General features: G+C 38.9%; 1 protein-coding gene across 1 annotated transcript in view; it reads left to right on the forward strand.

Annotated features, from left to right (window-relative positions):
* Nucleotides 1-15,953, forward strand: part of zmat4a (zinc finger, matrin-type 4a) — a 150,051-nt gene that overhangs the window by 13,911 nt on the left and 120,187 nt on the right. The window contains exon 2 of the mRNA XM_063490190.1: nt 15,122-15,223. Coding sequence (XP_063346260.1) covers nt 15,122-15,223 — 102 coding nt within the window. The remainder of the gene's footprint in view (nt 1-15,121; nt 15,224-15,953) is intronic.

Genomic DNA, 15,953 nt, shown 5'->3' on the forward strand with positions numbered 1-15,953 from the left:
TTTATATAAATCTCCTAATAATCCTTATAATTAGGCTACAGTCAGACTTCCGAAAACAGTGGTTGGAGACCGTTGAAGACGGTGTGCAATGAACTTGGAGTCTTGTTGCATTAGAAATGGTTGCTTTGAAGACGGGGACCAAGTCTGTGACCAGTTGTACTCTGATTCAAACCCTTGCCTATCCGTCCGAGAGTAATTGCAATCAGTCTGAGTCGCACGACAATGACTTGGAGACAAGTTGCCTCCCACCAGGTGATCTGTGCAACTGCCTTGCAGTTGAAAGGGTGCTGCACTCCTAACCTATGGGTTTCCATTTTTGAAGTTGTACCATGATAGTGTGATACATGCTGACTGTAATTTTGCATTGTTTCTGGATGTTGTTTCAAAATATGTAAATATTATATAGTCAGTTATTCATGCCATGCACACTAATGCTCCCTCCATGCCATCAGTGCTGTGTGCTGACAGCCAGTTTCATAGTCCCTCTCCTCTGTAGCCTGGAGGATGCAGCTTTCATTATTTCCAAAAGGAATTTCAAATTGTGAGCGGTCACACCACAGGACTGCTTTTCACTTCAACTCTTAAAAGAGCTCAAATTCAGAGGACTGTCAGAATTGCATATTTAATGTTTGTGGAGGCAGTAATCAACTATGTTTTTCAGAAGTTTTCTTGTGCCCAGGGACTGATTTACAGATCAGATCAGAATTCAGTTTTCCATGAATTTAGATTCTTATTTCCAATGCAGGAGGTAAGAGTATTGAATATGCACCCAATTAAATTTTTCCTTAGCAATTATGTTATTTGGCAAGCACTTTGATAAAATTACATAACTGAAAAATACAATGAAGTGTGCCATTAGTGGAGTATCTCATCCTTCAGACGAACTCTTGGAAAGCTGCTGGTTAGTGGTTCTGCTCTGCAGCGTCTCTGATCTTGCCACAAACAGCACTGCCTCCTGCAGGTTCTGGAGACCGTCCCACCCATGGACCAGATTCTTTTTGAGGAAGTAATAGGATGATATCAAGAACTTCCATAACAGCAGTATGGCCAGTAAGCCAGCGTGTAGTGAAATAGTACTAGAGACTGGGGTCCTGTAGCTCCTGTTAGAACAGGCTGTCCAGTAATCACAAGGTTGGTGGTTCAATCACTGGTGGGTTCAGTCTGCATGCCAAAGTATCCTTGGATAAAATACTGAAGTTGCTCTCTGATGCTTGGGTGAGTGTGAATGTCAGATAGAGTATTAGCCATAGAAAAACGTGCTTGTATGAATAGTTGAATGAAGCATGTTGTGTAAAGTGCTTTGAGTGCTCAAGTAGAGTAGAACAGCATGATGTAAAAAACAGTGCATTTAGAGACTAGAAAAGTCACTGGTTGGCACGACTGAATTTCAAAATAGAAGCTAGTAAATTGATTGCTGGTGGTAGACAATAAAAAAATGCCAAAACCAGACGGTCACCAAATATTCCTGTGTATCTGTTAGTCTTTGTGTGGGAAGCAGTGGAATTGTGCTGCCTCAGGGCCATGAGAGAGTAGACATACAGATTAAATGACTGCATTTTGTGTTTATTTACATTCTACACACTGCTTTGGAAACTGGGCTGTATAACTACACTAGCGCTTGCTTTCTACAATTTGTCATAGTCAGCGTCATAGTTAAGTGTAGTGAGAAATTTGCATACTGTGAACCTTTTTAAGAAAAGACCTTATTATGATTTTACGTGATCAACGCTTCAGCAGTTCTTTGTGGCACGAGCTCACTCAGGGCTCTGCAGCCCCTCTCTTTCTCATGCTGCTACTCTTAATGTGTGGAGCTACTATGATTAATTGGCAGTTTTACTACTTGCTATACTACATATGGAATAAATGACCAACTTCTAATTTATGGGTTTCTACAGTCCTCCATGTGTAGTCATAATTCTTCATTAAATAGCTCACAATTTATTGGTGAAGCTTACTTTATTTTAGGAGTTGAGGGTTACTGTCTACTGTCTACAGTCTGGTTCATTATTTTGCCAATAGATTATTATTTTGGCTGAAGGCACATTAAAAATAATTTCAATGAGCATCCCTCTTTCTGCAGAAATACAATAATATACAGTTGAGCACTAACTGAAAGTTAGCTATTCTGACCATTTGGACCTGTGTCTTTGGTAAGTGCTGGATTTCCTCCACTGTACCAGAACTGTGAGCCTTCAACTTGAATTTCTATTTGTAGTAGAGAACAAAGTTGAAAGGAGACAAATCTGGTAAGGTGTGTGCTGAGTGAAGATTGTGTTAGTGTATCTGAACAGATCCTGCCTCTTCACTGTGCTCTGTGAACAAGTGTGTATTGGCACGATAGCATGTGTCACACTTGAAGTTGTTTGCAGCAGCGAATGGTCTCCTTGAGACTTTTCAGGAAAAACAAAAATTTACAGTCACGTCTGTGGTTTCACTAGTGGAGAGAGTGGTGAGTGGACCAGCAGGGACTGGCAGCAAGAAGGTGGCTGGTTTAGGGTTGAAGTAGCTGGCCGGGACATGTGGGAAATCTGGAGTGCACACTTTGGTGTTTACAGTGCTGGAAAACAGCAAGGAAAATAGAAATCTGAAAGGACAACAGTAATGGAGTCTGAATTTTTATAACACCATGGCTAACAGACAATCTGGCAGATAGTGGGTGGGGAGAGCTCATTTATAAATACTGCAGCAACGTGATTAGGTAATTGTCCTGGTGTGCCAGCCAGCCAGAATCCTACAAGAACCAAAGCCCAGCCAAGAGGGAGAAAGAGAAAGAAAGGGAGAGTAAGAGTGAGAGTAGAGGAAAAACCAAACAAATGGGCATGTTGGCACTGGAGGCAAATGAAGATCACGATAAGGACATGTGAAGTGATCTGCTGTATGAGGAGTTAAATGACATTAAATCATAATGGATTCTTTTTACATTGTATGATTATAAAATGTGACTTTTTATCCAGGAACTTTGCTTTTGTAACTCCAGTACAGCAACTGGATCTGATCGTGGCAGCTCAAAACAATGCTTACAGTTCCCCAGACACTGCTCATCACACTGTATACCTAAAAATAGCAGCAGGTCGTTTTTTTTTTTTTTTTTTTTAATTTTCAAGATATCAGAGTTTGTGCAGACTAGCTCTTCCAGTCCTAAAAGCTGCCAGTATGATCTGTATCATGGATGGAACAGCACATGCCTCGTGTGTTCCCTGGCATTCAAAAGTAAATTATCAACTGAAAAGGTGCAACATGTCCCCCGGGTGTCTCCTTTTAGATGTGTTGTTTACACATAACAGGGCCAAGTGGTACATGCTTCATTTAAGGATGCATTTACATCTGCTGAGGTAACATTTGAAGCCAGAGGGCAACATGGAGATCAGAGAATATATAGCCTCTTTTCAGCTAGTTCCTTGACTCTACTCAGTTTCTGTCCTTTTTCCATTATTAAGGAATCACTCACATGACTCATCAAGTGACGCCACTCACTGACCAATTTGTGGCATGCAGTCTGTTGATGTCACGTTTTCAGACTCAGCTTGCATCGAACCCCGGCTGAGTAGGTACTGCCAGTACCATGTACTACCACCTAATGGAAAACCCTAAAAACTGAATTGAGTCGAGTCAAGCTGAGCTGAGTAGGTACAAGTGGAAAAGAGCCATATGACGGAAAAACTGGTAAGTGGTAAGGACAGAGACAGAAAAAGTCTTTGAGAACCTTAACATCAAATTAAAACATCAAGTAAAAGAGAAATCACTGGTGGACTGTGAGATTTAAAAAGAAATGTTCAAAAACAAAAGCAGCCGCTGAATTCCTTGTTTTAGGAGCCTTGAAGAATAATCCCAAATAACAAGTCAATAGAAAGAGTGAGTGAAAGCATCTAAATCAGCAATTTGTGGAAGCAGGAGCTATACTTAAAGTTGCTAACTTCTTGTTAGCAGCAGAAATCCAAAGGCAAGACTAAACGAAAAGTCAGAAAGGGCATGACAGCAGAATGACCTCTCACCAAACGTAAAGCCAAACGTATGGCATAAGACAGGAAGAACTTAGGAAAACGTGGAATTTATGGGCATCTGTATATCTGTTCCAGATAGTGTCTCCAGCATGAGTCTCACAGTAGCCAAGTCTGTTTATTACTGATTTAAAGAAAAAAAGAGTAAATGTTGAGTACTGTCACATATACTTACTGAATCAAAAAAATGTTATTTCCTTTGACATCAGTTAACTTTTACTGTACATCTAAACAAACCCTGCACAAACACCATTAAAGTCAGTCTTTATATAAGATGACAAAACGTGTGCGCTTATAAATAGAAATAAAAGCTAAAACATGACAAAGATTCTACCTTTTCCTCTTTGTAATGTTGGTTGATGCCAGGGCTGTGCAGAGATGTTTGAAGGGGCGGGTGCTCAAAGTTAAAAAGGGGCACATAGAAACAGGCTGAATAACAACAACCCACATTCATCAAGAATCTAATATGAAATCACATCATACTGTATCACTGTCATCACGTGGGGACAACACAAACCAAATGTAGACCGTGTTTTACCTGATGGGATACAATGTTCTGTTGAGGGGTTGCTGCTGCTCCTGATGGTGTTAGAGGACAGGGCTGTGTTGATCTGAGACTGTAGACATTTAAAAAATCCATAGGAAAGATGGTAGCTGATTAAAGAGGTGTTATGAGATAATAATAAAAAAAATACAAAGATTGGTGACAGCGCTTGGAATCATAAGGCAAGAGGTTAAAAAAACTGTGGGAAATAAACTGAAACCAGAATATTAGTAGGGCAAAAGAGCGGGGTTGTTGTGGTAGTGTAAGAATGTAACAAAAAAATCTATACACATAAAACACACACATGCACATGCAGTGACATTTTATACCTTCTCCAGAGTACTGTATATACTATACCACAAGTTTGCGTCACGGTGCTGATCCAGAATCCTCATTGTTTATTCCTAATGGTATAATAATAAAGTAATAATAATTAACTTACTTTAAAGCAAACTATGTTCCCTAAAACGGTGGACAGAGCTACAGACCCATGACGACTTTACACAGTAAGCTAGCAGCTAATGACCAGCACTTCTTGTGCAGTTAATAAAAGGACAGGTAATGTTTTGAGTTCCTGGACTTGCAAGCCAAAAATTCAGTAATGACCAAATTGACTGTGAGAGGGTTTTAGAATGACTGCAGTTCACTGGAATGTTTCCTAGATTGTAGCCTTGTTGGTGTTGTATTTCAGCCTTTGCAAATGCAAACTTAAAGGTAGTGTAAGTCATTTTTGCACTAATAAATATATATTAATTGATGTGTATTTAAAACAACAAATTCACATAAACAGAAATAATTAAACAGAAATAATTAATTATAACTTAATCAACTTTAAAATTTCACTAACGTCAGCTAGCAGCAATTAACAACAGCGCTTATAAGAAAAGTTTAGGATATTCTCAACAACTCACCTCAGTATTGCTGTAATCGGTCAGAAGTGTGCTACACGGTCTTATCGAATCATATCAGACTCCTTTTACAAAGTTTTACAATCTCCTCTAAAGTAAATAGATGTGAACACCCGAGCTGAGCTAAGCTGTCAACATAGCTGAGCTGAAGTAAACAGAAGACTGACAGCATCTACTCACTACAGATGAGTAGCAGCCAAAGTTGTTTGTCCTGGAGTGGCCACTGTAGCTGGGATGCACTTGAAATGGGAGGGGTAAGAAATAAGAATTGTACTGACATCAATCTGCAATGTACTGAAATCTAGTGGTGAAATTTTACTTATAGTACCTTTAATTTTTAATGGCTTCATTTTGTGATATCATCATATTGCTTCCCAAATATGTTTCCATAGTTTTGTCGTGTTTGCCATTTTTAGAGTTGGAGGAAAAAAAGAAAAAAAAAAAAGCTTGCTCCATTTTTACAGTAAACTTTTACAGTCTGGTTGAGGCAACATTGATGATGATGATGATTTTTGTTTTTTTAAATGTTATTTGACTTGCTGACTGTCATTTTGGCTGTTAACGTTTAACCTGGTATGTATCAAAAAATCCAACACAAATATAAGTAAACAGTATACAAGAATAATAATGTCTGCCCAAATAAGTCTGGCAACTCATTTTAGCATTTTTATATGTAAATCTTTTTATCCATCTGAGGACAACTCAAACTGTGGTCGATTTAATGGTAAACAATCCTCTCCTTCCTATTTAGAAAGTTCAAATGGTACAAATGAGCTAGACCTCAACTTGATTAAAATGCTTCCTTAAAATATTAAGATAGCATTGCATAAAGGAATCATCACAAACTTTGATGAACTGAAGCAATGTTAAAGAAAAAAGGGGCAGAAATTCACTCAACTATTAGAGAGACTGATAAAGTCACAAAAAAAGAAAAAGAAAGAAAATACATAATACATATATGATGTTAGTGTTTAGTATATAGTATTAGTATAACATGGCTGCACACTGAAATAAAGTCTCTTTGTGTTGGAACTCTGTTTTTGTGTATTATTTGTGTATTTGGTATGCCACAAATGTAGCAAGACTTAGTACGTCTGCAGGACACAGAGAAACACACAGTAATACTGTTGAAAGCTGATATCAGCTACAGCTTTTTAAATGCCTCTTCTCTCTTTTTTAAAGCACTCTGCTGTGTGTTACATCTCTCTGACAGTTTAAGGATGGGGGGAACAATCTGGGGCAGCTAGTCACTAAAGCTCCTCACCGGAGGAATTTGAGGCCTGTGTGTGGGAAGTGCAGAATCGCCCCATGTGAATACAGTGGAATTCTAAAATCACTTAGTTAAGGATGAGACAACACATTTGGTATTTATGTGGCTTTGGTTCTAAGAGATGATTGCTCAGTGTAATCTAAGATTTACTGATATTATTCCGAACCAGACAACCAGACAATGTACCCCAGTTGTTGTTATCAGCTAGTCTCCAGTGTGATGATGCATTATTGAGCAGGGCTAGTGTTGAAGGCTGGTTTAACATGTGTGATATATTAACTTACATTACATGTTCTTAAACCTTCAAAACCTGCAACTTCTATTTACTCTCACTTCTGTCCAATTCCAATCAATCTTTTATTGAAATTTGATAAATTCATTCTAACAATGAATGTCAGTGAATGATTAACTAATAATTTTTCTGACCTCCTGACTTCTAAGAGTCTTTCAAGAATTGATTGTCATAAAAAAAGTCACTGATATAGATATTCAAGTTTGATAGCAAACAAAAAAGTCTCAGGTGTTGTTGGATCCACTGGCTGTCTAGGAACACATTCCCACTGTATTTTTGGATTTCAGTGGATTATCGCAACAGCTCTGAGTTGCTATAAAATTTTCCACAGACATTTGTTGTATACATTTCTAAGTGTGAGCACCTCTTAATTTTTCGTCTTTAGTTTTCTACAGATTAGCCCAAAATCAATTCTCAGATAACTTTGGGGATTTCATGACGTTCATCTTCAGTTCCTGGTATGTTGGCATTGATTCAGAAAGAAAGAAAAGTCCACTGAGGATAAAATGTAGTACTGATACAAGTGTAACAGAGTAATGCCATGCTGTTCAGACAGCTCATTTTTAGCCTATTGGCAGCGTCTGATCAAAAGAAGCATTTGTTCTGTACTCACTGACATTCGCATTTGTATGCTTAATAGCATATGTCTTGAAGCACCACTGTGCCCTACAAAAAATAATTTAAGATCTAATAAAAAGCTGGCAGAGAACTGGATATTTTCTGGGTGTGTGCACTCTCCAGAGGTCTTTCAATGTTGTGTTTCCTGATCATGCATTTTTATTTTCATTCACAGTGTAACCAAAACAGGCCTAACCTGTCCAAAGAATAGGCCTGGGACATTCTGATAGCCAAGTCAGAATGTCTGTTCATATGATAGGCAATGACAAGACGACAGAATTGTGTATTAAAATGTTTCCTACCTGACATTGGGATCAAAGCTGGAATTTTTATGTTGTGACAGCAGCAGTGCCCATTTAGCTGGTTATCATTATTTGTTATCTGAACTATGCTTAGCCAAAGGGTCATCTGCCACTAAGGCTAGCACGAGTCCAGCTCATCTGCATGGGCATTCATCCAGCTTCCCAGCTTAACACACTCCCTAACGAATTACAACTGACCTTTTTAGCAGCAGCATCTGCTGGGCACTCACCACTGTAACCTTCTTTTCATCTCTGAACTCTTTCTCTCCCTCTGTTTCGTCAGCTTTTTTCTTTTTTTCTATCCCCAGCCTCACTTTTCCAGCTCTACGGAGCTTGCCTCCGTTGATGTGCTAACACTTTGTTGTAGTCAAAGACGGTCGGTAAGCAGGATTGTCTAGGTGCGAGAAACAAGCTGGCTTTCTGCTAATTTGATCATTGGTGTGAAATGTGCTGGTTTGTTTCTTCTGACTTCTCTGGTGAAGGAGAAACACGGGACAGAGTGGCAACATAACTTCCGTAATGAGCTCATGGAGCTGTGCTGAGAGAGCTTGGCTGTAATGTTGTTAACAACAGCTGCTCTGATCAGATATTGATGATTGAATTGTGTAAAGGACCCCCTGTTGGTTTACGAGTGCGATGCCTCCCCTTATCCAATTACACTGGGTAAAAATTAATATTTTTCTCATTTAGAAGAGAGTCAACCTCTTGCAATTATAGCAATGTATCTGACAGTAAAATCCATTAGCTTAATGAATTGAACACCAAGGAGAGGCACATGTTAATTTGGTGAGAAGCTGTTGCTCTTTGGAGCGCTCTGCTTAATACTCAGCAGGACGTTTCCTGCTTTCTCTCTTGTGCGTTTGTGTGATAGACACACTCAGGAACAAGTTCTCTTCTCAGGTAAAAAATAATTATTTTTTTCTATTTTTGCCTATCCACCACTTCTCATTAAGTTAATCTTTACAGGAATGAAACATGAGCTGACCACTAGGATTTAATATTAACCCTGTGGTTCAGACCTAACAACAAGGGGATGCTTTATTTCTCAGTACCTCTTCAGCTTACTTGGCACCATGTTAGCACAGGGGTGGCTGTAGCTCAGGAGGTAGAGCAGGTCACCTACTGATCGGAAGGTTGGTGGTTCGATCCCTGGCTCCTCCAGTCTGCATGTCAAGTATCCTTGATACTAGATACTAACCTGAAGTTGCTCTCCGATGCATCCATCAGAGTATGAATGTGTGCGAATGTAGTTAGTAGAGCTTGAACTCTCTACTAATGGCTCACCATTAGCTCTATAACACATAGTTGTATATGTAGACAGGGCTTAACGAGCTTTTGACTGGAACTGTTAGCATAGGTGTACTCTTTGGGCTATAACTGAGAATATCAAGTATGAAACACAGAGTTGATGACCTTTGAAGGGTTGGAAGTAGACTTATGGTTTGGTTTAATGCTATCCCTTCCATCTATTTTCTGACAGACCCAAACTAGAAATCTTATAACAGAAGGTCAAAATTCAGTTCAGTTAAATCCAATTATATAGCGCCCAATCACAACAATAGTCACCTCAAGGTGCTTATAAACCCCAGAGAAAACCCCAACAATCAGATGACCCCCTATGAGCAAGCACCTGGCGACAGTGGGAAGGAAAAACTAACTAAAAAGGCTCAGGGAGGGGCAACCATTTGACCGATTGAGGGTAAGGATACATGTAAGAGACTGGACTTGAAAAGCAATGTTTTGTACTTTTTCAGAATCCTTCTTACACATAAGTAGAATCATACATAAAATGCTACCTAAACCTAACCCTAAGTGATTCACTAGCCACTTTGTGGACATTATGAAGTTTTGAGGGAACAATTTGGCAAATTAGCCAAATTCTAGTTATGTAAATTGTCTGGGTACACCTCTGACTCACAATGAGATACAGATTTAAAGTACATGAATCTAATGTTTGTCTAATGGCAAACAGAAGCTGTACGAGGTTGGTTTCAGAGTTTCAGAGAACAGGACAAAAGAGGACAAATGCCTAACCAAGGTGTTACAAGGGGTCTCGCTTCTTAATGAAATAGGTCAATACAGTATTACCCAAAATCAAAACCATTAACAACAAAGAACTTTTTAAGAGGCCTTGTTTTAGTGTTATTTATTAGGCGGTGTTGAGATTTTTACAGTAAACTCCCACCATTGTTGACCTTAAATGCAGACAAAATTTAGGGTCAGAGCTCACATCCTAACAATAGATCCAGCAGAATGATTTTTCGTGTCTCGCGGGATTATGCATTGTGGAGAGCGATAACAGAAAAATATTTACTTATTTCCCTGTCTGTTTACTCCACATTGTAGGGTCATGGCCATTTAGTCCAAACTAAGATGAACATGCAGACTTTACAATGGCAGAAATAGAACTGAGCCCTCCTTCTAGCTATGGAAAATGAAGTCAGAGATAAGAGTTGCTTTCATTCCCAGGCTGCTGCAGAAGTTACCTCTGATGCCTCTGCTTCTTAACAGAATTTAGGCTGATTAATTATTCATTTTGCACATCTGTGCACCCTTGCTAAAATAGTCAGTGGCTCCAACTGGCACAGGCTGATAGAGCTCTCAAAGATGCTTATTTATGTTGTTTGTCCTCTAGAATCTGAACTAGAAGTGACGCTGCTCTCGACTGATTACAAGACTTAGGAAGAGAGTGGCAGTGCTGACTTATTTATGTTTCTCTTCTTCTCTTGCTGTTTATCTGCAGACACATACACTCCTGACATGTTTCGCCCTTGTTTTCTCAGTCTGACCATATCATCTTTGCTGCCAGAGAGCAGAAGGACAGCAGTCCAGAGACATTCTGAGAGATTCTAAATGCTAACAATAAAAAGAAAGTTTAAAACTGGATTTAGATACTTATGCATCCATCCTATTCCAGCTGCCTGTGACGGTGTATATGTGACAGCTGCACTGCAAAAAACAAGCACAAAATGGTGACATCAAACTCATTTAGACCCATTCCTACAAGACTGCTCAAAGAAGTCCTATTAATGCTTCAATCTTAAATATGATCAACCTATCTCTAATAATCGGCTATGTACCACAGGCCTTCAAGTTGGCAGTAGTTAAACCGTTACTTAAAAAGTCATCTCTTGACCCAGTGGTCTTAGCTAAAATAGGCAAATCTCCAACCTTCCTATTATCTCAAAATTCTTGAAAGAGTAGTTGTCAAACAGCTAACAGATCATCTGCAGAGGAATGGCTTATTTGAAGAGTTTCAGTCAGGTTTCAGAGCTCATCACAGCACAGAAACAGCTTTAGTGAAGGTTACAAATGATCTTCTTATGGCCTCTGATGGTGGACTCATCTCAGGTACTGCGCTGAAGTGGTTTGTATCATATCTATCTAATAGACTCCAATTTATTCATGTAAATGGAGAGTCTTCTTCACACGCTGAGGTTAATTATGGAGTTCCACAGGGTTCAGTGCTAGGACCAATTCTGTTTATTTTATACATGCTTCCCTTAGGCACTATCATCAGAAGGCATTCACTGCTATGCAGATGACACCCAACTTTATCTATCCATGAAGCCAGGTAACACACACTAATTAGTTAAACTGCAGGAATGTCTTAAAGACATAAAGACCTGGATGGCCGCTAACTTTCTGCTTCTTAATTCAGATAAAACTGAGGTTATTTTACTCGGCCCTTAAAATTTTGGAGATTCTTACTTTGGATGGCATTACCTTGGCCTCCAGTAACACTGTGAGGAAACTTGGAGTCATTTTTGACCAGGATATGTCCTTCAATGCACATATTAAACAAATATGTCAGACTGCTTTCTTCCATTTGCGCAACATCTCTAAAATTAGAAATATCCTGTCTCAGAGTGATGCTGAAAAACTAGTTCATGCATTTATTACTTCCAGGCTGGACTACTGTAATTCATTATTATCAGGATGTCCTAAAAACTCCCTGAAAAGCCTTCAGTTAATCCAAAATGCTGCAGCAAGAGTACTGACAGGGACTAGAAAGAGAGAGCATATTTCTCCTATATTGGCTTCTCTTCATTGGCTCCCTGTTAAATCCAGAATTGAATTCAAAATCCTGCTCCTCACATACAAGGTCTTAAATAATCAGGCCCCATCTTATTTTAATGACCTTGTAGAACCATATCACCCTATTAGAGCACTTTGCTCTTGCACTGCAGGCTTACTTGTTGTTCCTAGAGTATTTAAAAGTAGAATGGGATGGAGCGCCTTCAGTTTTCAGGCCCCTCTTCTATGGAAGCAGCTTCCAGTCTGGATTCGGGAGACAGACACTATCTCTACTTTTAAGATCAGGCTTAAAACTTTCCTGTTTGCTAAAGCATATAGTTAGGGCTGGATCAGGGGTCCCTGAATCCTCCCTTAGTTATGCTGCAATAGGCGTAGGCTGCCGGGGGATTCCCATGATGCATTGAGTATTTCTTCTTTAGTCACCTTTCTCACTCAACATGTGTTAATAGACCTCTCTGCATTGAATCATACTTATTATTAATATCTGTCTCTCTTCCACAGCATGTCTTCTATCCTGTCTTCCTTCTCTCACCCCAACCAGTCGCAGCAGATGGCCCCGCCCCTCCCTGAGCTTGGTTCTGCTTGGTTTCTTCCTGTTAAAAGGAACTTTTTCCTTCCCACTGTCGCCAAAGTGCTTGCTCATTGGGGGTCATATGATTGTTGGGTTTTTCTCTGTATGCATTATTGTAGGGTCTACCTTACAATATAAAGCACCTTGAGGCGACTGTTGTTGTGACTGTTTGGCGCTATAGATAAAACTGAATTAAACTGAATTGAATGATAGTGGAGATATTTCATACTTGAATAACATGCAAGTTTATTCTTCTGTTCTGTTGCTGGTGCTTCATATTCAAAGAATCCAACATTTTCTCTGATGCTGAAACTACTGTAGGCTGAATTTTTCCACACACAAAATTTATCATGAATCATTAGGGCAATAAACAAAGATTCAGGTCTAGAAACAGAATTAGTGTAAAATCATTTTGTAAATAAATTTCCATCCTCCTACCTTGCCGAAAGACGACCACCAAATTTCTGTCTTTCTCTTTCTTTTGCTGTATCAGTCAATATAATTTTTTATGTTCTAAGTAGATATTCTATGGCCAGTGGATGTAAATTTAGCCACTTGGTTTGTTGGCATGATGAACTATCAATTAGTAATAACAAGGAAAAAGATTTTTTTTCATCTTTCTGCCAATGAAAATGTAAAATACGACCCCAAATTTAAATAAGCCTTGCAAATTATACATTACCACAAGCTAAGTGGTACTCTCTGTGAATATTAAAGAGTACACTTATGGGAAGCTTGTAAAACCACACAGACTGCATGTAAAAGGTCGAGGAAACCTCTAGGTCTAAAACATTATGGCCAGCAGGGGTGAATCGTCTGAAAACTCTGAATTTAATGATGACTTTGAGACAGTGATCTTACTTCTGATTTGTGAGCTCAGTCTCTTTTTGTGTACTCTGTTGCTGCTTAAGAGTATTTTTCAGTTCACCGTGACACTAATTTTTTTTTTATAGAATGTTATCTCCTTAATAAAAAATAAATGTTAAAGTAGGGTATAATTTAAGGTGTGCCTGCCTTGTGATTGACAAGTCTCTAATGAGCCCTTTCCCTTGGCATTCTCCAGCTCTCTGTCAGAATATTAGTGTTTCCTGCTTGTGCTTGACAAACCAGAGGACACCTGGTGCAGTTTTTAAGACCAAACTCATCCTCACCATGGCCCTACTAAGTGATTTGAGGAGGATTAAAACTTTGATGATCATATGCTGTGCAATGATTCCTTGAGTCGAGATTTTGAATCTAAAACCAATACCAAGATGCATCTTCTTCCATCTTGATATTAATGCACCTTAGTATTGCTTGACAATCTTGAGCTGAATGTGTGTAAGACCAACAAAGAGATAACAGTGGACATTACCAGAAAACTAGCAAAGAACCTTCATCCTCTCAGCATGAATGGGATCCAGCCGGAGAGGGTAGACCAGTTATTACCTCAGGTGACTGAAGGACTTATGATTTTGCACTACAGAGAATCCTGTACTGCAGAATCCCCACCCGGATGGGGAACTGCATCCAATGGGACCAGTTGTCCATTACTAGTTCATTCTGCCGAGAGAACCCATAGTTACAATCTCCCAAATCTCTAGGATATATACATCAACATATACACCTTACTAAAACACGTGTTGATGGTTTCATTACTTTGTTACCCATTTGTGCCTAAGTGTATTAAATAAAACCGGCAACATAATTGTTGTTAAACTGTATTTTTAAGACTTCTTAAAACTTGTTACAGTTTTCCTACTTTTGCTAATAGCACAGAGCTATTAGCTATCAAACTTGTAAATTGAAACAAGTTTGAGATAAGTTCCTTCTAAGTTCCCTCTGTCCTGTGGCTCCAAATGAAGCTGCGCCTTTGTAAATGAGGATGAGTTAAGCCTGACTGCTTCCAAATATGAAATGCGAGCTTCTATTGTAAACCAGGCTGAATTAGTAATAGAAAGCAGAGAGGGCTCAGCTATGAAAATAAAAGGTTTTTGCAGCCATGTCACCTAGAATACATTTTTTTCTCCTCCAACACACAGCCTGGAGTTCAATTTTATACTTTAATGAATTCCCAGGAACAGCTCGTCTTTGATCTCTTGTTATTTATTCATTAACAAATAACATTTTAGCTTCATGTCTTAAGTGGGATATTTTGTATAGTTTTTCTGACTCATTGCTTGCAAAAGCTGCTCAGCATCTGTCACTAAGTTAATAAAATATTGATTAACTGTGTTGAAAATATGAAATGAGTTTATTGTTTACTTGCTCTATTACATCTTGGTTGGTTTGTCACAGCTCCCTGTAGACCCACAAAACAAGGCTGCCTGATAGTACCAATGGAAATCAGACAGTTTTCTGTGTTTGTGTGAATGTACAGTGGACATATTATGTCATTTTGTCAAAACTGTTAGTCAGAGAGGTCCAGTTTGATTCGGACTTGTCGTCTAAATAAAAAAACATTTTCCCTAACTTCTTTTGACTCATCCTGTCTGAAATGGGCTTTTTCTTTCAAAAACAGTCAGCATTATGTGTGCAGTTCTTAAAAACACCTGCCAAGAACTGAACTCCAGTCAGTAAACTCATTTTCTCCTTCTCCAGATGAAGTCAACAGAGGTGGACCAAGGGCTTTTCACAGACAGCTACTGCAAAGTGTGCAGCGCTCAGCTCATCTCCGAGTCCCAGCGGGTCGCCCATTATGAGGTGAGAGTCACATGACCCTGATATACTATACTACTCTATTGGAGCTAATGACAAGCTTTGTGCTGTTTAGGCACTGCCCCCAGAGACACTTGGAAAATCTATCCACCTGAGCCCTGCAGCTCCACACTGACATACACCTGAGTTCACCCAGTTGTTTGTTCTTTCATTTAGCCTCAGTTGAATGCAAACCTAGAAATACAGATATAACCAAAAGAGAAACTGAACTTTTTTCCACAGCTCATACTTTAAGGGGTATTCATGCACACTACCTAACATTTTAACCCCAAGAGATCATTGCTGAATTCAGTTTGACATCACAGTTGCAGTAAACAAGAAAAGCCATTACTGAAAAGCTACAAAGCATTTTAAAGTTACGAATAAGTCTCTAATCTCTCATTTTGTATTTAAGTATTGCAAAGTGATACAACTAACTACTGCAAAATACATTTAGGACTGGTGTTAGATTGGTGTTAGTAATCAAAGCCAAGTATTGTATCCAAAAAAATCCCCCAAATTTTCCCTTCATTAACCTTACTGTTCACAAGCTGAATTGCCCTTTGTTTCTAATGGTTAATACAGTTCCTGACATGGAAGCCCACTAATTAATGATATTCTATCAATAAGATTATTGAATAATCTCAGTAAAGCCCTATTATTTTGATATTTTGGTGGCTAGCTTTGGAGCTGGCTAGTAACTACCAAAATAGAGAGATGGACTAAAGAAACCACA

This window comes from Pelmatolapia mariae, linkage group LG12, assembly GCF_036321145.2.
Source record: "Pelmatolapia mariae isolate MD_Pm_ZW linkage group LG12, Pm_UMD_F_2, whole genome shotgun sequence".
Classification (NCBI taxonomy): domain Eukaryota; kingdom Metazoa; phylum Chordata; class Actinopteri; order Cichliformes; family Cichlidae; genus Pelmatolapia; species Pelmatolapia mariae.